We start from the raw sequence: 21030 nt of genomic DNA, 5'->3' as shown, positions 1-21030 counted from the left end.
AATAGTGAACTGCCACTCAGTTATTGAAGAGTTGATGATAGCACTGGCTGCTATTGAGTAGATCTTTTCCACAGGTCCAGCAGTTGCTCTCAATAGTGCATTAATAGACACTACTCATTTTCATCAAACGCTGATGAAAAAAAGGAAAGGACTCTTGCTTTGATTAATTAAAAATCCTGTCCAAAGACCAATCCTGTCTAAAGGCATTTCACTAAATCTGTGTAACTGTCCCAGTGGCTTATATTTTAGTGAAAAGCAGCATCAGAAGAGTGCCATTAAAAGCAGGGTTACCAGCAAAATGGAAAAAGCGTACTTATCTTTTTTCTCAAAGTCTTTTTTCCTGATCAAAATCTTCCTTGTCAAGAAATCTGTAACTTTTCTCCTGTGAACGGAAAAGCAGTTTGGGGAGGGTGATTTTGACTGGAAAGATAACTAACTCTCTGGAGACACATTAAGCAATCATTTCTCACTTTGTTGAACCTCCCATCAAAATACGCAACCCACTAAGGCTACTTTTCATTACCAAAAAAAGAAGTGAGAGATACACATCTGAATGTAACATCTCATGACTCTAAATCATGGGTTCTTTGCAACTTAAGAAATCTTGCTGCATGTCTAAAATGCTATTCTAGCTTTTTAGCATAGTTTTAAAAAAATCTTTATTAAAAATACTTCAGTTAATGCTGCTTGGCCTTTCCCTCAACTTTGGAACGAAGGGGAAAATGTAAGTCAATAGATAACAAAGTGCGCTTAAGCCTTCACTGAAGACTCTGTAATAGAGCTTGTAAGACGTGGTTAGTTTATTAATGCTAAAATCTCATTAGTTTACTGCCTTATGCAATTTTAGGCCACAGGTCAAAGCAGTCAACAGAAGGGAAAGACTGAAGCTGCAATTCTTGCTCATCTTAGTAGAGAAGCTCCAGTGCAAATAAGCTATTACATTCTTGGGTGAGTCAGTGAATGATCTGTGCATACAGTGTTGATTTTCCTGTTGTGTTTTCTTGCGTGTGGATTGAAGGACAACCACTGGTACACAGAGGGGGCCTGCATGTGCATCAAAGCTTTATAGGTGTTTGGGACATGCCCAGTGTACGGTATTTGTGAATGGGAAGACTGTCAACTCTGTAATTGGCTTAACTGAGTATTCAGTTCCTGTTTCTCCTGTCAAGGGAAACTCCTAGTTAATAAAACAAAACAAAACAAAACATACATGTACCTATCACAGGAAATATTCCCAAAGGTTAAACTTTTTTTGGGGTTTAAAATTTTATACTTTTAATTTCAGTTGACAAAATGGCTGTTAAATCAAGTAAATCTTGTCATCAAACCTTCCTTAGACTCAACTTCTTTAAAGGCAATCTTTAGAATCTGAATTATGGCTGCAGTGTCAGGATTTAGTAGTTTTGCTTTGTTCCTAAAGCAACTTCCATATTATTTTTTCCTTTGGAGCATTATTTGATTTATGTATTCTCAGTATATTTAATACGAGTTCGTTTTTTTCCTGCAGCCTAGAAAATTGTACACGTGCTAGAATAAACTTCTCTTCTGCATGTATAGCAAAGTTACAACAGAAACCATCTGCTTCTTCCATGATGGTTTCTGTGATCAGAATTATATAAAAGGTTTATAGTTTCGTGAATTAATTTTTTCATTATCTTAGTTTGGAATTAAATAGAAGAGATTCTTTTCTGAGAGACATGTTTAATTTGGAAAACTAGATTATTCGAAAATAGCAGATTGCGAAAAAAATGACAGTGTTCACAGTTCTGTCAAATAACTTCATTTAATGGGAAAGGTTGGCATTTGTGTGATCCAGCCAAACAAGACTGTTGTAATATTTAAAGTATTCATTGGTATACAACTGGATTTTTATGCTTATTCGTGTGATAGTATTTGGATAAATTGGTAGTCTTTTGTAATTTTTCTATGTTGTTAAATATACAATTGTATAATTTTTATAAATCTGATTTACAGAATTTACAATAATTTAAATGTTTTTTGAATATTTTGAAATCTTGCATAACATGGGACTCTGGAAAACTTTTAAAGCATGTTTAAAAGATATCCCTACCTGGTAGTGTAGTTAAATGGTTTGCTGAGTAAATAATTTTCCAACATTTCATTGTGAAATAAATTAGTTCTATGTGCCTGGATTTGGAGTATGAATAAGTAACCATTAAGCACTAAATAAAGATTCTAAATGAACCTGGAATGTAGTAATGTGTTAACATAAGAATATTTGTATGGATGGGTATTTGCTTAACTCTTACAATTATTGACATGAAATTGTTTTTAGTAGGTTTTGGATCATTTTCAAAATATAGTTTGCATTCCTAATGGATGGATTTCAAATAACTGTTATTATTAACACTGCGATTTTTAGAATGATAACAAATCTAGTGATTTTTTTTTTACAGATGTAAATTTCCCAAACCAATTAAAGAAGGAAAAAAACCTTTAACAGGTTGTGTGCCTATATTGCTATAAATTCTATTAAGAAACAACAGTTTAGCAAATGTATATGCTTCCTCTCCAGAGACTTGCTTTGTGTGACTGGTACTCAGTTGTCCAAAATACAATACGAGGATTAAGACAGCAACGCTAAGAATGAAACTCAGTTTTTGCTACCATTACCCAAGCCAATGTGTTCCTGCTGATAATCCTAAACTATATTTTCCTTCCATCACAAGCAGTTTCTTTCCTGCCATAGGATTGATTCGTTCCTCATTACAGTACAGTCTCTACTCTAAAATGTCGCATCTCAATTATTTTATACTCAGGTTAAACTTTTGTGTTTTAAAAATGATAGCAAAACACCTCTGGTGTCCAGCAAAAAGTGTCCTTTTATTTGCGGGGCTATTATTTAGGGGGTAATTGAATCCACTTGTCAGCTCAAAATTGTTCATTACACCACCATCCAGGCCAGCTGTATTATGCTCCCCCCCCCTCTTCAAAAGGAGGAGCAATTTGGGTTAGCTCATTGGGGAAAAAATATTTGCAGACATGTTGGGCACTGCTGCACACTTGCTCAAAATCAGCCTCTCAAGGTTGCTTTTTAATGTTGATTAGCGCTATGGCTTTGTTGTATGTATTTATAACGTGTTGTTTACCTCTAAAATAACTACGCATTGAGCAAAGTTATGGCCGTTTTCATCGCTTTCTGTGTACCATACTGCCCTCTAATGTTCGGATGGGGGAAGAGCAGTTGTAGTGCATCCTATTATTCAGTTTCGTTCAAATTTTCCACTTTCAGAAATCCCTTTCCACGATAAGGAACTCCTGAGTATTGCTGAACATTCTGGAGCATGTTTTAGCTTGTGCAGTAAGTTCATATGGGACACTGACCAGGGGCTAGGCTTCATTGTTGCTTTGCATGAACAGAGTGTGCAAGGATAGGTCAGGTTAAAATTATACTAAAAAGATGGATCAGTTGATGGTTGATAGGCCTGTCAACCTTAGAGTAGGTGAACTGCTTCTCCTAGAAGGGCCGCAAATTCCTTGAAGTACCAGTTTGGGAGGTGTTAAGAATTACATATGGATGCTCAGACAGCACCTGAATTGGTTTTATCTGGGCATAAGATATATGGTTTGATAATGGGGGTGAGCAGAAAATTCCTCCATTATCAAACCATATGTCTTATCCTGACCATTATCTGGTGAGATTTAGACGCACTGATACTCGGAACTTCCACAAGGGTGGGGGAACAATTAGGATGGTCTCCTCAGGAGGTAGATGGATCCACGGGGTTCCTGGTGCCACTTGGGGATTTTCTGGTCAGCAAGGCTGCTGCTCCTATTGCATCCCTAGTTGACCTGTGGAATACGGAGATGGCCTGAGCTGTGGACAAAAAGTTGTAGATTCATCGAGATTAAATCTCAAGCTTGTGTTCCAATGCATGTACAGAGAGTTTAAAAAGTGGATCTGATCATGGTAGCTGATTCTGTAGCCTTACTTATTCATTTATACCACCTTTCTTCCCAACAGGGACTTAAATCGGCTTACATTTTCTCCTGTCCTTCATTTTATCCTCACAACAGTCCTGTGAGGTGGGTTAAGTTGAGTGTGTGGGAGTGGCCCAAGGTGACCCAGCAAGTTTCCACAGCAGAGTAGGGTTTTAAACCTGGGTCTCCTAGATCCTAGTCCAACACTCGAACCACAACACCACTACAGCCCTCAACAGTAACATGTAGCCTTCAAAGGGAGAGTATTATTCCCCTCCTGTTTGCCATTTATATGGCCCTAGAGTCAAATGCAGAGAACAGCATTAGTATCAGGCCCAACAGATTGTATCATAAACCATTTAGCTTAGTACAGTAGTTGTCCCACTTGCTCTTCTTTCTGTGTATTTAAACTCCAAATTAAAAAAAGTCTTTGCAAATCAAAAAGACAAACAGATTCAGTTTTGCTTTCACGGTCACATGTTTGTGCTCTTAAAAGTTCACCGGCTACTTTTGGTGCCCGTTATCGAAATCAGGTGATGTCAAAATGAATTAAAAAAGCAAACCAGGTTTCTCAGCAAAGTGTTTTCTCCCACAGTAGTATGGATGTTACAAAATGCTGAAATAATTATTTCCATGGCCCTTATGCAGTGTAAGGATGCTGTTAGAGCTGCCACCTACAGAGATGACACTTTCAGAATTTCCCATTATACAAAAATATGGCCTTAAAAAAAAAAAAAAACATCCAGCTTGGATGCGCTGACTGCAGTTGTAATAACCACCTTGGCTTGTGCTTTCCATCTGTTTCAGAACTAAACCTCTTCCTAATTTTGAAAGACAAGCAGCATCTGTTATCTTTAGAGATGCCCCATCCTGTTGTTGGTTTTTTAACCAGCTTTTCAGAGTGGCTTGTTTATCCCTCAGAACATGCTGTGCCATCCTCCTCTTTGGGATACGTATTGGGAAGCATAAAGGCCAGTGACCTGCATAGTGTGCCCAGGCTGGACACAGGAGACCACAGATCAAACTCCTTTTTGGGTGAGATGTCCTGAACTCCAGGGTGTATTGCAAAGATTATACAGCTTGTCAACAATAGGAATTGCAATCCGTTCATTTGTTTAGACAATATGTCATGTCTTCAGAGGTGTGTTCAAGGTGTCTCATAAGTAAAAGGAATACTATAAAAACAACAACCTGAATTAGCAATATTCAAAATAAGACCTGGACATAAAAACAGCATAAAATGACAACTGATGTTCTCAAGCTAGAAGCAGACCATAAAATATATTTTGAAGGACAGAGGCCTTTAGTTAAAATCCTGGCTCCTAAAAGAGAGGTTTTTGCCTAGCTCCTAAAAGACAATAAAGTGGGTTCTGATAAAGCATCGGAGGGGTATTCCAAACATCAGGTGCCACTACTGAAAATGCCCCGTCTCAAGTCACCACCTGCCTCACCTCTGCAGGTGGGGTGCAAAGAGCAAGGACTGGGAGGCACATTTAACTGGCAGGCTAGACAGTATCAGTGGGGAAGGTCACTCATTTCTAAAACTACATTTCTCCGAAAGAGGATTCAAATGATCATAATATCATCTGTAGGCTTTCAAAGTGAGATGTAATGCAGAATAAAATTAATATTTTTCTCCTTTACATCCTCCAAAGGAATACTGGGTGGTGTTTATTATTTCTTCATCCCAATTTATCCCTACAAAAAGGAGTTAGGCTCCTAGAATCATTGGAAGGGGCCATACGGGCCATCTAGTCCAACCCCTTGCTTAATGCAGGATCAGCCTGTGCTGCCAACAGCTCCCTGCCCTCCTCTAAGTGACAGCCCTTCAAATACTTAAAGGTCTTTTATGCATTGAAATTTTACCTGGGGTTCGATGCTTGCTGGACGCACACTTTTCTAATGCGAATTCTAAAAATGCTATGCACCAGCAAAATCACCATCTCAAATCTGGAAGCGTCTGAGTCCCCGCCCCTTGAAAATGCTGCTTTGTAATTGGCTGTAGTACTTACTGTGAGAAAAACGTCCAGTTCCCCCCTCCCCCCCCAGTGGAAACCCAAGTGCTGTTTTAAAAACATTTTCCCAAAACGGAGCTCTTTAAAAGGAACCGGGTGGGGAGAAATCCTGAGTCCCCACCCCTTGAAAGTGCTGCTTTGTAATTGGTTGTAGGGCTTACTGTGAGAAAAACGTCACACACACCCCTCCCCTGTCCCATGCTTTGGATTATGCATGGAGATGAGGACGATTTGACCCGGGCTGATCTCAGGGGAGATCAAAGAATCGGGTTTTAACAGCATCGGGAAGACCCGGAATTTGCAAGGGCTGGGCGCAAGGTCATCTCTGAGGGACGGAGAACTCATGCATAACTCCAAGGAAAAACCGAGTCAGTCCAGGGGCAAATGTGTGTCAGTACCCATGCATAAAGGACCAAAGAGAGCAATCGTCCCCCCTCAACCTCCTCCAGACTGAACATTTCCAACTCCTGCAGCCTTTCCTTACGGGGCTCGGTCTCCAGGCCCCTGAACATCCTCGGCACTCTCCTCTGCACTTGCTCCATTCTGTCTACATCCTTTTTGAAGTGAGGCCTCCAGAACTGCACACAATACCCCAGGTGTGGCCTGACCAGTGCAGCGTACAGTGGAACTGTGACATCTTGCCATTTGGATGTTATGCCTCTGTTGATGCACCCCAAGATCGCATTCTCTTATTTGTCGCTGTATCACTCTGGCTGCTTATATTTAACTTACGGTCCACCTGTACCCAAGATCTTGTTCACACACACTGCTACCTAGAGGTGTAGCCCCTATCAAGTATGCATGTCCCTCATTTTAGTTATTCAGATGTAGAATTCAGCACTTATCCTTGTTGAATTGCATCTTGTTCACATCTGCCCACTTTTCCAGTGTGTTCAGATCTCAATTAATTCTATCTCTGTCTTCTGGTGTGTATGCTGCTCTTCCCAATTTGGTGTCATCTGCAAATTTAATAAGTAGTCCCTCCACACTGTCATCGAGATCATTTATAAAAATATTGAAAAGTACCAGGCCCAGAACTAAACCCTGTGGCGCTCCACTGGAGCCCTCTCTCCGTCAAAATGAAATGCCATTGACAACTACTCTTTGAGTGTGATTCCTCACCGTTCCCTGCTTCCTTCTCTTCTTCCCACCTACCAATCAACCTTTTATCTACCTTCCTCTTCAGCTATATTTATTATTTATTTACTCTGTTTATGGCCTGGCTTTCTCCACAATGGGGGCCCAAAGCCGCTTACATCATTGTCTTCTCCATTTTACCATCACAACAATCCTGTGAGGTAGGTTAGGCTGAGTGTGTGTGACTGGCTAAGCACCCAGTTAGATTTCACAGCAGAGTGGGGATTTGAACCTGGGTCTCCCAGTTCCTAGTCTGAACCTCTTAACTACACCACTATTCTGCCTTTCATGGGGTGTCTACTGTTGAACAGTAGCAAGCAACAAATCTTGGGTGAGCCATGCAAGTTGGGTGGTAGCAAGTGGCTTAATGGTTGCTGCTGACCCTGGCCCCAATGACTCCTCCCTCAAAGGCCAAAACAATCAAAGCAGAGATTCTCCCCCAAGTTCTCAGTGACTGGGGCATGGTGAGGACATTGAACTGTGTTTGTTGACTTGTGGGGGAGATAGAAGATTGGGCTTTGCCGGTCTTCTTCTAGTGTAAAGTAGACTAAACAGCCTTCTGATCCGTTCCGACATGCTGATTCTATAAGGGAGGAATCTGTGCTTCAATGTGGTTATCTCAAATATTTTACAATTCAATCGTCTAGATTTGGAACATTTCCCTCCCCTCTTGAGGGCTGGCAAGTTCAACAGGGCCACTGAGGGTGGACAAAATTCCAGTGGCCCATGTATATCAGGTTCTCTGATATCCCAGCTTTCTTTCTTTTTTTAACTAAGTCTCTGACCTTTTCCATTGTGGAGATACGCCTGTCCCCTTATATCTCTGCACCTGAAGTGGCTAGGGACCCACTACTTTGATGAAAGCTGGGAATTGAGAGTACCTGATACACATATTGGTTATAACATTGCTGGCTTAGTGCTGAATTGGGGAGTACCTTGGAGCTGGCTAGTTACTGCAGCCCCCCCAACCCTGGCCACCCTTGGCATGCAATTACCACCCCTGGATCATAATACTATGATGACCTTAAAGGTAAAGGTCCCCTGTGCAAGCACCGGGTCATTCCTGACCCATGGGGTGATGTCACATCCCGACGTTTACTAGGCAGACGGGGTGGTTTGCCAGTGCCTTCCCCAGTCATCTTCCCTTTACCCCCAGCAAGCTGGGTCCTCATTTTACCGACCATGGAAGAATGGAAGGCTGAGTCAACCTTGAGCCGGCTACCTGAAACCAACTTCCGTCAGGATCAAACTCAGATCTTGAGCAGAGCTTGGACTGCAGTACTGCAGCTTACCACTCTGCGCCACGGGGTTCCTATGACCTTATGACATGATGACCTTAGCATACAATTAAACACACAGAGACAGTAGCTGGAATGGAAATGACCACAACTTTATTGGTTACAGCATCAGGCCCTGGCGTTGCATAGGGGCTGGATCCAAGGCATCGGCCCAACCTGCCTGCCGACTGATGCATTCTACTATGTGGTTGTGCTAGCTTGGCCTAGTCAGAGAGTCTCAGGTTACCAAAGGCTGGAGCTCACAGGAGGTTGAATGCAGGCACTGGAACCAGCATCCGGTTTGAGGCTTGCCTGGAGCTAGGAAACAGAGTTCGAGGTTGGCACACAGAAGCAAGGTCAGTAGTCCAGTCCGAGAGTCCGAAATCCGTGGTGCTGAGTGAGAGAAGCGTCGGTAGCAAAGTCAGCAAGCAGGAGCAAGGTCAGGAATCCAGTCCAAAAGTCAGAAGTCCAGGGAGTTGTCTCAGGGAAGCGTCAGCAGCAAAAGTCAATAGCTCTTTTGCAGAGTTGCTTTCACTGGTGTGTCCCAGGAAAGGCTTTAAGCTGGTTTCCACCCATTGCTACCTTCATCCTCTGATGACTTACAGTCTTCCAGCCTTCTCCGTAGGGCTTCTAAACGGGCACTGATCCTTTTAGCCGGAAGCTCTGCCTCATTGCCTATGATGTTTTAACTGCTTCAGGTGAGTTGGGTGGGCCATGGCTCTGCTTAGTTACAGCTGGAGCTGAGTCATCAAAGCGAGCTGGTTCTGCATGTACTCTAGCATCTTCAGCAGGACTGGTGTGTGGTTCTTGTTGAGGTTCAACTTGGCCTGGACTCTCGGCCAACTGAGGTTCAGGGGGGACTGGTTCTTCCTGACATGGCTCTTCCTCTGATGATTCCTCGCCCGGCGAGGACTGAGCCACAATAGTGGTCCCCTGCCACTTGGCAGCCCCCGACTGGGCATGTCTCTATTCCAGACCTCCCCCCAAACCCCTTAGTGGAGTCTCCAGAATGGGGAAAAGGGTGCACGCAGGCTGCCTTTTCCCCCAAACTGGATCCGGCCCCATGCCAAAACCGCCAAATGTTGTGATGAATTAACACAAAGTTGACATAACAACTACCACGCAGCAGGTTTCCACCCAAGTGGGTCCCACATACTGCCATCTTAGGCTACTCCCAGCAGATGGGCTGGGAGTAGGATGTGGAAATTAGAGGACTGAGTTACTGAGAATCAGATTCTACATTCCCACCAATCAGGCTTCAGGAAAGGTAAAGGTACTTTAGAGAATTGTCAAATACTTTATCTGTTAGCCCACTCAGGTATGCATGGGCCAATAGGAGCACTATACATGGCCTTTGCTGATTTAGCAAAGGTCTTCAATTCCATTGATAGAGATCGATTATGGGAGAGATTGGCAAAAACCAACTTAGACAAACGACTATTGCTTCTAAGAGAGGTTCATTCGGACCCATATGCAAAAATTAGAGTGGGTACCTCAGGCTCACTAACAAATGATCTCTCTACAGCACTGGTTCCCAACCGGGGGTCCGTGGACCCCCAGGGGTCCGCGAGAACTAAATTAAGGTCCGCGAAACAAAGTTATAAGCCCATAATAAATTAATATTTGCAATTAAAAGTTTTCTATTATATAAAATATATTCAAATATTATTCTAATGTTTTAACTAACTGTTATGATTAAAGTTTATTTGCAAATTCTCCGAATTTTTATTTTGAACCTTGGGGTCCCTGCACCGAACAAAAAAGTCCTAGTGGTCCCTGGTCAAAAAAAGGTTGGGAACCACTGCTCTACAGGGAAGGGAGTAAAACTGGTGTGTTTTAGCTTCCCTTCTCTTCAATCTGTATATAAATGACATAGTGCCAAAGCTAACAGATCCAACTTTTGTCTCCCTGTCTGTAGGCCAACAAAAACTATCAACACTGCTGTATGCGGATGACATGGCTTTAATAACTCAACTAGAGTTGGGTTAAAAAAGCTTCTTGATAGCCTGGGTACTTACTGTAAAGAAGAGAAACTTTCAATTAACTACGCAAAATCTAAAGTAGTGGTTTTTTTAAAAAGACCAAAAACGTTTCCTTGGTATATACAAGGCTCCTCCATTGAGCAATGTAAAACCTTTAAATACCTGGGCATAACCTTTAGCGAAACCTTGAATTGGAATGCCCACCTCTCAATCATTGAGTCCTCAGCCTTAAAGACTATAGGAGCTATCATGAGATTTTATTATACCAGGGGAGGATTTCTTATAGATCCGGCACTTAAACACTATACCAGCAAAGTCATTCTTGATTTAATGTATGGCATCGAAGTTTAGGGGTGGAAAGAGCAAATCTTATCCAACCTGGAAGCTACTCAGAATATGATCCTGCGGTGCATTTTGGCACTGCCAAAAGGAACACTTGTGGCATTGATGAGGGCAGAACTTGGTCTTCCTTTGATTAAAGCCCAGGCTCAATTTATCATTTTAAAGACACTGAAAAGGTATAATTTAAATAACATTGATTCACTCAGCAAATGTACTTTTCACTTATTGCAAAACAAGGTTACAGAGTGCTCAGATTTCCTTGAAAGTATTACTTCCATGAAAGTATTACTTCCTGCCTTACTATCCCAGATGACATGCTTCGACCCACAGAGAATAACTCAGACCTTCGGGAATAACTCAGACCTTCGGGAATGGATTTACAAGGAAGATGCTATAATTGATAGCCACCTAGGCCAGTGGTATAAAATCATTTTAAAAGATCATTTTAGAGCTTCTTATCTGGTAGATATAACAGCTTGTAGCCTTAGAGCAGCTCTCACATCACTGCGATTTCAAACTATGCCCATGGAGCTTCTTGCTCGTCGTTTTGGTTTTTTTAAAACCTGGGGTCAACGTATCTGTATCTGTGGTAGCTCAGTGGAAGATCTACCCCATTATATCCTGGCCTGCCCTCTTTACATCGAACCTCAGAATAAGTTCCTGGTAAATATTTTCCCCTTTGCACCCATTATCTGATGCCAATAACTTTCTTGCTTTCTGATATTGACCCTTTTGTTTCCCGAAAAATGGCGCTTTATAGCCTAGTGGCCAGAAAATTAAGGTAACGAAAGCCACTAAATGAGGAAAGGAACTGAATTGGTGTATTTTAATTTTATGACTTTTAAGGGATTTTATATTTGTATTAAGTTACTACAGTGAGGCTGTGGTGAACACTTGCCTATCCTGAGATGTTGCTAAGTCCATTAACCAAGCCAGCACTGGAGCAAGGCAAGACCCCCACCCCCTGTCCCACTCTTATTTTCAAGTTTGGTCTCATTCCTTCTCATCCTTATCCTGGCTGGGAAGTTACAACGTACTTAATAGCAGAACGGCAAATGTCTGTTAATACGAACAGCTGAGTTAATATTTCCCAATTTCCTATCAAAGTCGTGATTTTTCCTTTCCTCCAACTTTCATGTGTGTGGCGATCTGTATTAGTGGTTATAAATGTAGATGCCTTTCTGGATTAAACACTACAAACAATTACTGTCGCTTAAGTATGTGACTATAATTTCAGAACATTTTAGAAGGGGATTAGACAGATACATGTGGGTCCATCAGTGGCCATTAGTTATGATGGCAAAATGGAACCTCCGTTTTCAGGGGCGGTATACATTGGATGCCAGTTGTTGGGGGCAACTGTGAGCAGGTGGCTGTTGCCTTCATTCTCTGCTGGTGCAATTCCCAGAAGCATCAGGCTGGCAAGTATGGGAAATAGGATTTTGGACTGGACAGACCTTAGAATTGACCCAGCAAGCCTCTTATTTCAGTCTTATGAAAGCTACAGCTAAAGCTTCTCCTCGTTTTTACAGAAGGATTTAAAACTATATTCCAATGATTCCCCTGCTTCTTCTGTATCTTTAAACATGCCAATGAATTATTAAAATGCACAGGAAGAAAGGAGCCTGCAGTTTTCCAGAGCTGAGGGGAAGGCATTCTGTGTATGCCCAGAAATATTAACCTTCCAGGACTCAATCTGTGCTGAAACCATTCTTGGGTTCATTCCTAGTGAAATCTTGGCACAAATTAAGTAGTAGTGAAGGTCAATAGTAGTAGAAACAGATTCTAGAAGAGTAGCCAAGTTATTCTGCAATGGCAAAACCTAAAAGGAATCTGGTTCCACCATAAAACATAACACCACCATCTGGGGTCGTGGCTAATGTGCCTCCTCTCCATGGAGGATACGACTGGCTTTTCATTTCTCACCAATTTTTCTCTCCCATTAAGCACCTTTACATCGTTGTGAGCTTGCTTTTTGTTTTGCATGGGTAGAAATGTTTTAAAGTTTTTTTTTCCAGTTGAGTACTTTCTGAGGTGGAATGATGTCTCACTTCATTCAATGGGGCTTCTTCCCAGGTAATTTGTGTCTCATCTGTATTTAATTGGTAGTGTACCTCAGTATGCTGGCTAGGGCTCTTGGCTGGGGAGTTTTTCTGATTCTGCTTGCTCATTTTTGTGTGTGCTGTATCCTATTGCAATTTGCACAAATATAAATAATAATTTAAGTAAAATCTATTATTTAATAATCCTGTCCCATTTCCTTTACTGTTTCTTATCTACTGAACAATTATTATTTTATTCATGGTATCAGGAAGCCAAGTGATGTGTTTTGGTATGATATTTAGTTTGAATCAGGGTCATATGGGTGTATGTGTAGATAAAAAGCTGCCAAGTTGCAGCCGACTCATGGCGACCTGAAGGGTTTTCAAGGCAAGAGATGCTCAGAGGTAGTTTGCCATTGCCCGTCTTCATGTGGGCTGAGAGAGTTCTTGGAGAACTGTGACTGGCCCAAGGTCACCCGGTAGGCTTCATGTGGAGGAGTGGGGAATTGAACCTGGTTCTCCAGATTACAGTCCTGCTACTCTTAACCACCGCACTGCCCTGGCTCTATGTGGGGGAGCTAGGTCGAATCTTTGACTGGGGGCCCATGGTGGCTTTCAGCAGCCCCGGCCACCACCATCCTATAGCTAGAGTCTGTGTAATTATTCCTGCTGGCATTAATTTTGATTAGGCTTTTCAGTTAGAGTTGAGAAATCCACAAAGGTGTTTGGTTAGCAGAACACACAGATCAAGATTGATCTCCCTGATACCTAGGATGCCCAGACAAAAGAGAGAGCGAGAGGCCTTTGTTGCTTTCAGGGAGAGGCAGAATGGCAACAGAAAATGTTCATCTTGACCTGTTCCTTGCACAATTTTTATAGCAAAACCTTAACCAACCACCTGATGAAAAATGGGCACTAACGCCCTGGGTGTTTATAGTATATAAAGTGTGATGTCGAGACAAGGAAAGGCTGTTTGTTTTGGAAAAGAATCCTCACACAACAGACATTTGTGAGCTGCTTATGATTTCTTCAAGAATAGGTTCTGCCTTTTAGGACCAATTCACACAGCAGTTTTTTTTACATGTAAAAGCTACATAAACTAGCATGGAGCACATAGGGGAACTGTAGTGCGTCAGCCAAGAAGCGTCAAATCATTAAGTCTCTTGCTCTAGTCTCATCGCTGACATAAAATCATAGAGTTGGAAGGGGCCATACAGGCCATCTAGTCCAACCCACTGCTCAATGCAGGATCAACCTAGAGCATCCCTAACAAGCGTTCATCCAACTGCTGCTTGAAGACTTCCAGTGAGGGGGAGCTTACCACCATCCTAGGCAACCGATTCCACTGCTGAACAACTGTGTAAATCCCCCCCCCAATATCCAGATGGTACCTTTCCGCCTATAATTTAAACCCATTATTGCAAGTCCTAGCCTCTGCTGCCAACAGGAACATCTCCCTGCCCTCCTCTAAGTGACAGCCACTCAAATACTTATAAGAGAGCAATCATGTCCCCCCTCAACCTCCTCTTCTCCAGATGGAACATTCCCAAGTCCTTTAGCCTTTCCTCACAGTGCTTGTCTCCAGGCCCCTCACCATCATCTTTGCTCTCCTCTGAACTCACTCCATCCTGTCCACATTTTTGTTGAAGTGAGGCCTCCAGAACTGCCTACAGTACTCCAGGTGCGGCCAAACCAATGTGGTGTACAGTGGGACTATGGCAACTTGCGATTTGGATGATATGCCTCTGCTGATACACCCCAATATTGCATTAGCAGTTTTGACACTGCATCACACTGGCTGCTCATGTTTAGGTTACAGTCCACCCATACCTCAAGATATGGTTTACTCGCACGCTGTTACCCAGAAGTGTATCCCCCATCCAGTATGCTTGTTTCTCATTTTTGTTAACGAGGTACAGCTCTGCACTTATCCTTGTTGAACTGCATCTTGTTCACATCCACCCACTTTTCCAGTGTGTTCAGATCTTGTTGAATTCTATTTCTTCTAGTGTGTTTTCTTCTTCTCCAAATTTGGTGTCACATGCAAATTTAATGAGTAGTTCCTCCACCCCCTCATCCACATCATTTATAAAAATACTGAAAAGTGCCCGGCTCAGAACCAAGCCCTGTGTCACCCCACTGGATACCTCCCTGCATTCAGATGAAATAAACTTACCAGGTTGATTTAAGCAACTTCATACACTGTCATCCTTAGTTGCTTACCTGGAATATGAGGATAACACTACTGACCTCAAAGTCATGGGAAATGAGAATTATCATTTGCCATTGGCCATGATGACCAAATAGAATGCCTGTGCACAAAGGCAGCAACCCTCTGAATACCAGATGCTGGAAGGTCACAGCATGGCTTCTGTTTTATAGATGGCATATAACCCCAATTATGATATCCAAGATGAATAGGGGAGAAAAGGGAATCTGTTGGAATCTGTTGGAAATGTGGAAAGGAAAGAGGAACATATATGCATGTATGGTGGTTATGCAAAAAAATTAAAAAAAATTGGAAAAAAATATTAAGGGAAACAAATAATTTGATTAATAGTAGAGTAAAAAGGAAACCATCATTTTGCTTATTGGGAATCCCACCAAAAAATATATCTGACCAGGATAGGATTATCTGTCAATACAGTTTTGCTGCTGCAAGAATTGTGATAGCCAAAGTATGGAAACAAGTAAATAAACCTTCAATCATTGACTGGAGAGAGAAATTATGGATGTATATGAGGATGGCCAGGAATTTCTGCATGGAAAGGATATGGGAGAATTTAAAAAAACATGGGTTAAGGTCACCTCATATTGGGATAAGTTGGCAAAAACGGACTTTACTTTATTAATTAATGAGATATAGAAATCAATTTTTTAACAATTGTGATTTATAATAATGGATAAAATAAAACTGTTAAGACACTTCTGCGGAAGTCGGGTGAAGGGTCACTCTTTAGGTGGGTGGAAGGGAAAGGGTATCTTTGCTTAACATTATAAATGTATTAATTATAGTATTTGAATACCCTTTTATAATTTCTTGTATTCTTTTTTGTAATTTTTTTATTTTTTTCTTGTTGTATTAGTTTGTTTTTCATGTTTTTCTTAAAGAAAAAAAACCTAAAAAAAAAAAAAAACCAGGATGACCATTAGTCTGATCCAGTTTGGCTCTTCTTACTTAATCCAACATTTGCTAACTTTCCTAATATCACCGAGACACATCTCTTTCGAAAATGTAATTCACAGACTTTTGTCCAAAACAAGCAGAACCTGACTACTTTTCTCAATGGAATTCCTTGAGTATATTTTATACAGGGATTATTTGATGTAAATAAAATAGTAAACGCAACAGATGTATGATTTCTGTTTCTATTGAAACATGACTATTTCCCCTACCATTTTCCTGACCTGAAACTGTCCATGAAGCATCTGTTGGGATAACCCATGAGTTCTACATGGTTTCCTCAGTAGATCATATACTGTACCCCCAGAATCATTGCTGGTTGGGAAAAGCCCTTTCTCCATGCCTGCCAGTCATAATCTGATTTAGGCTCTGCTTGCATGTGGGAATTGCTACTCGTGTAGGGTTGCCAACTCTGGGTTGGGAAATTCCTAGAGATTTTGGAGGATGACCTCAGTCTGGTGAGGTTTGGGTAAGGGTTATAGTGCCATAGAATCCACCCACCAAAGCAGCCATTTTCTCCAGGGGAACTGATCCCTGTTGGCTGGAGTTGTAACTCCTGGAGATCTCCAGGCTCCACCTGGAGGATGGCAACCCCACACCATGTCATTTGTTACTTCCTAGGATTGCCAACAACCCGGAGAAAACACGTGCCCTTTAAACAGATCCTTACTGGGATGTTACTTGCCAGGTGATATTATTGATCTCTATGCCACTGCCATGGAAAGCTTCAACAGCCCATTTCCACACACATTAAACCTCCCTCCAGGTTCTTGGCAACTGTCCTCTGGACAGAGGGCGGAGAGCGGACTCAGCCTTCACGGGGTGTGAAATTAGGGTGCTTTGGAAACGACATCCATCCGATGAGCCAGGCCTCTGGTCTCACCCAGGAAGTCTCCGAAAAACAAACGTTACGATGGCCCAGGGTAGCCTGATCTCGTCAGATCTCAGAAGCGAAGCAGGGTCAGCCCTGGTTGGTATTTGGATGGGAGACCACCAAGGAAGTCCAGGGTTGCTGTGCAGAGGAAGGCACTCAACAAGTGGTAGATCGCTGGATCGTAACCATCCTCTGCTACCCCTTGTTGGGTTTGATCTGAGCGCAATGGGTCGTGATTGCGAATCGCAATCACGACCCATTGAGCTCAGATCAAGTCCAACACAAACCACCTCTGTTCGTCTCTTGCCTTGAAAACCCCCAAAGGGGTCGCCAAAAGTCGGCTGCGACTTGACGGCACTGTACATACACACACAGGCCCTTGATGCGCGGGGGGGTTTCGCCTTGGATGGGTCGCTCTCGAGACGCACATTTCCCCCATCTGAATTCTCAAAACTCTGCACGGGGGCAAGCCCCCGTGCAGAGTTTTGAGAATTCAGATGGGGGGAAATGTGCGTCTCGAGAGCGACCCATCCAAGGCGAACCCCCCCCCCCGCGCATCAAGGGCCGGAGTCTTCCAAGGGCCGCTGGCCTCCCAGCCCCACCATCCCTGCCGTCCCCAGACGTCGGAACGAGCGAGGAGTCCTTTGCAGGCAGATGCCCGCCGCGGCCCCCTTTCTCCCCCAGAAGCCTCCAATGGGCCGGGCCGGCTGTCCGAGCGGCCCAATGGCAGGGAGCGGCGGCGGAGAAAGACCCAATCGCGGCGAGCCCTGGGCGGGGCCGGGGCGTCCAGGGGCCGGGGTCGGCGAGGGGCCGCGCAGAGGCCGGTTTGAAAGGGGCGCGAGCGGAGCGCGCCGGCTGGACGCGCCCGGCCAGACAGCCCCGCGCCAAGACCCCGGCAGGCAGGCCGGCTGCCAGGCAGGCAGCTGCGGGCAGGAGCCCCCTGGCCGCCCAGGGCGCTGCCCGCCCGCCCGCCCCCTCCCCTCCCCTCCCGCGGCGGGGCTGGGCGACCCCCGCGCGCCTGCGGCCGGCCCTTGGCGCGGAGCGCATCCTGCGGCGAGCGCGCGGCGCAGCCTCCTCACCCCCTGGGGGCTGCCGCGGCGGCCGCTCGGGTCCCAGCCCCCCGCCCAGCCCCCCGCCCAGCCCCTGCCAGGGCGCCGCGGCCGGGGTCTTGGAGGCGGACCATGCCCCCGCCGCCTGCCCGCCGCCGCCGCCGCCGCCTCTCCGCCCCTCGCCCGCCGGCTGACCCCGCGGAAGACCCCGCGGAGCCCAGGCCTTGCGGGGGGCTCCTGCCCGGCCCAGGTCTCCTCCCGCTGGAGCCAGGTGCCTTCGCCTCCTCCTCCTCCTCCTCCTCCTGCCGGGGTGTGGTTTCTCCCTCCGCCGCCGGCAGCCCTGCCGCGGCTCTGCCTTCCTGAGGCGCCAGCCCCTGGCCCAAGCCCTGCGGCCGTGAAGGACAGCTGGGGGACCCCGGCCTTTCTGGGCTTCTCTGGTCCAGGCTGACCCAGAGCTCCCAGGCCTGCGGTGGGCGGGCGGGTCCGCTGCAGCGAAGGCTTGGGCTGCCCCCGGGAACTGGGCTCGGCCCGAAGGTGTGGAAGTTGGGGCTGCCTCTTCCCCCCGGGGCGCGAGATGCCGCCCGGACGCCCAGGAGGGGCCTGGCCCTGAGGGGGGGATTCCCGCCGACCCTCCTGCGGCTTGGGGGGGCCTGCCCGGCAGCGCCCCCAGGGCATGTCCCGCTCCAACAGCGTGAGCCCCCCGGGGTTGGCAGCCCCCGCGGCGGCCAGGGGCGGGTGCGCCGAGCAGCACCGGTCTGCCTGGGGGGCAGCCGGACCCCGAGCCAATGGCTACCCCTACCCTTTCCCTCCCAGGGCCTCCCTCGAGAAGGCTGCCCGCATGGCGAGCAGGTGGCGGAGCGAGGAGGACTGCGAGCCGCCCGGCGGCAGGAGCCGGGGGGTGAGCGGCTGCAGGATGGCGAGCTTCAGGTCCAAGCCCGCCTGGCAGGAGCCCGGGGGGGAGCGGAGCCAGCGCTCGTGCTGCGCCAGGGACCCCTCGCTCGCCACCAGCCCTCGGCGCTATGGCGGGGAGCAAGGGGAGGTGCGCCCGCGCTCCGTGGAGCTGGGGCTGGAGGAGAAGCGGATCCAAGCCAAGATCGATGAGCTGGAGGAGGAGGAGGAAGAGCAGCTGGAGGAGGAAGGGAGCCCTGCGGCCGGCTTCTCCATGGGAAGCTGCTGTGGCGGCCTTCTGCAGGTCTTCAGGTCCAAGAAGTTCCAGTCCGAGAAGCTGGAGCACCTCTACCAGCGGTATTTTTTCCGGCTCAATCAAAGCAGCCTGACCATGCTGATGGCCGTCTTGGTCTTAGTGTGTCTGGTGATGCTGCTCTTCCACACGGTCCACGGCCACTACCGAGTGCCCTACGTGGTGGTGCTGTCCCTGGCCATCCTGCTGATGGTGGCCCTGGGCGCCGTCTGCAACCGGAACGATTTCCACCAGGACCACATGTGGCTCATGTGCTACTCGGTCATTTTGGTTGTGCTGGCTGTGCAAGTTGTGGGCTGTTTGCTGATGCAGCCCAGGAGTGCCTCGGAGGGCATCTGGTGGACCATCTTTTTCATCTACAGTATCTACACCTTGCTCCCGGTCAGGATGAGGGCCGCAGTCATCAGTGGGGTGGTGTTGTCTGCCATCCACCTGGCCATTTCTCTTAAGATTAACGCAGAGGACAAATTCTTATTGAAACAGGTAAGGCTGAAATTTTGAGTGTTTGAAAATCCAAGTGGTGCTTTCCTGGCGATTGTGCAGCTTTCTGGAAGTATTGTGGAGGACCTGACATACATTTTTGTTAAGTTTGTAGATGTTGGGATGGGTTGGGGGATTGTTGATGTTCCTTGCAATCTTCTGGGTTTGATTGCCTGGCGCTTCATCTAATGTAAATATCTAGCTCTGGTATTGGGACATGTTCAGGGTTCAGGCTTGAACCATAGTACTAGAAAGTAATTAGTATGCTAGGAGTAAAGGACTTGATTTGTATACATATGCGGATAGGTCTTGGCAAGGGTCAGTAGTGCATTTGATAGCAATTTGTTCAAGAAGATCGAAGGGACTTGGGACAATAATCTTTACTCGTGTACTAAACAGTATTAAAGCATCCAATTCAGTGTCAGTTATACTACTTCAGCAGTGTTTAAGAGGCAATATAGGCTAGTACTATCAAATGTATGGAGTAGAAAAACTTGTAAAATCACTTTGTTTCAACATTTGTACCAATTTTATCTTTCTGTTTAGTAAAATAGCAACTTTCTTAACCTTTTAAGGCATGTTTTGGCATTTAAAATGGGTCTTTCCTGATGTGTTAGTATTCATTTCATGAAGTCAGAAGGTGTGGATCTGGGATCCACCTGTTGCAGTACATTATAAAAACAATTTTAAAAGGCCATTGAGAGTTTAATGCTAGGAAATATTGTAGCTTGGATAGTTTTGGTGCATCGTGCCTAGTTCTCCTGTTGGTTCCATGGGCATCACCTTTACATATTGGCATGTGTATCTTTGTAGGTACCTAAGTCCGTGTTGTGTATTGTGAAATGTCTCCTATAACACGGACATGCTGTGTTGACCTGTGTACCATTTAATCAATTTCAAGTGTATTTATGCACCTTTAACAAATTGGCATTGGAAATAAATAGCAAAGGTAAAGACATTGGTTCACAGGTATTTTAGTAAGAACCAACTAGTGATTTCCTTGTTTGGAATATACCTGTCCCATCCTCTGAGCAGGAAAAGAAAATTCCTTTAGCTCCATATACTGCTGTGTGACCTGAATCCAATGTAGACATGGTTATATATCCGTAAGGGTCCCATGACATGTATGTCATCCTTTGGGTATCATTGGGTTAAGTAATTTGGGGTTGCTGGATTATAATTCGGGTAGATGATCCCACCTTTCTGTCATTTGTATCTTTACTTATGAAGTGGCTTAAGTCAAATCATAGTGCAATTAAATAGAGTTAGACCATTCTAAACCATTTGAATTCAGTGGACTTAAAGGTAAAGGTCCCCTGTGCAAGCACCGGGTCATTCCTGACCCATGGGAGTGACGTCACATCCCGACATTTACTAGGCAGACTATGTTTATGGGGTGGTTTGCCAGTGCCTTCCCCAGTCATCTTCCCTTTACCCCAGCAAGCTGGGTACTCATTTGACCGACCTCGGAAGGATGGAAGGCTGAGCCAACCTTGAGCCGGCTA

General features: G+C 45.2%; 1 protein-coding gene across 1 annotated transcript in view; it reads left to right on the top strand.

The window, feature by feature from the left end:
- The first annotated feature begins 18517 nt into the window (after window positions 1-18517).
- Window positions 18518-21030, top strand: part of ADCY5 (adenylate cyclase 5) — a 288285-nt gene continuing 285772 nt past the window's right edge. The window contains exon 1 of the mRNA XM_056861373.1: window positions 18518-19528. Coding sequence (XP_056717351.1) covers window positions 18518-19528 — 1011 coding nt within the window. The remainder of the gene's footprint in view (window positions 19529-21030) is intronic.

The sequence above is a fragment of the Euleptes europaea genome, chromosome 15 (genome assembly GCF_029931775.1).
Source record: "Euleptes europaea isolate rEulEur1 chromosome 15, rEulEur1.hap1, whole genome shotgun sequence".
Lineage (NCBI taxonomy): Eukaryota > Metazoa > Chordata > Lepidosauria > Squamata > Sphaerodactylidae > Euleptes > Euleptes europaea.
This window is presented reverse-complemented; position numbering and strand designations above follow the sequence as displayed.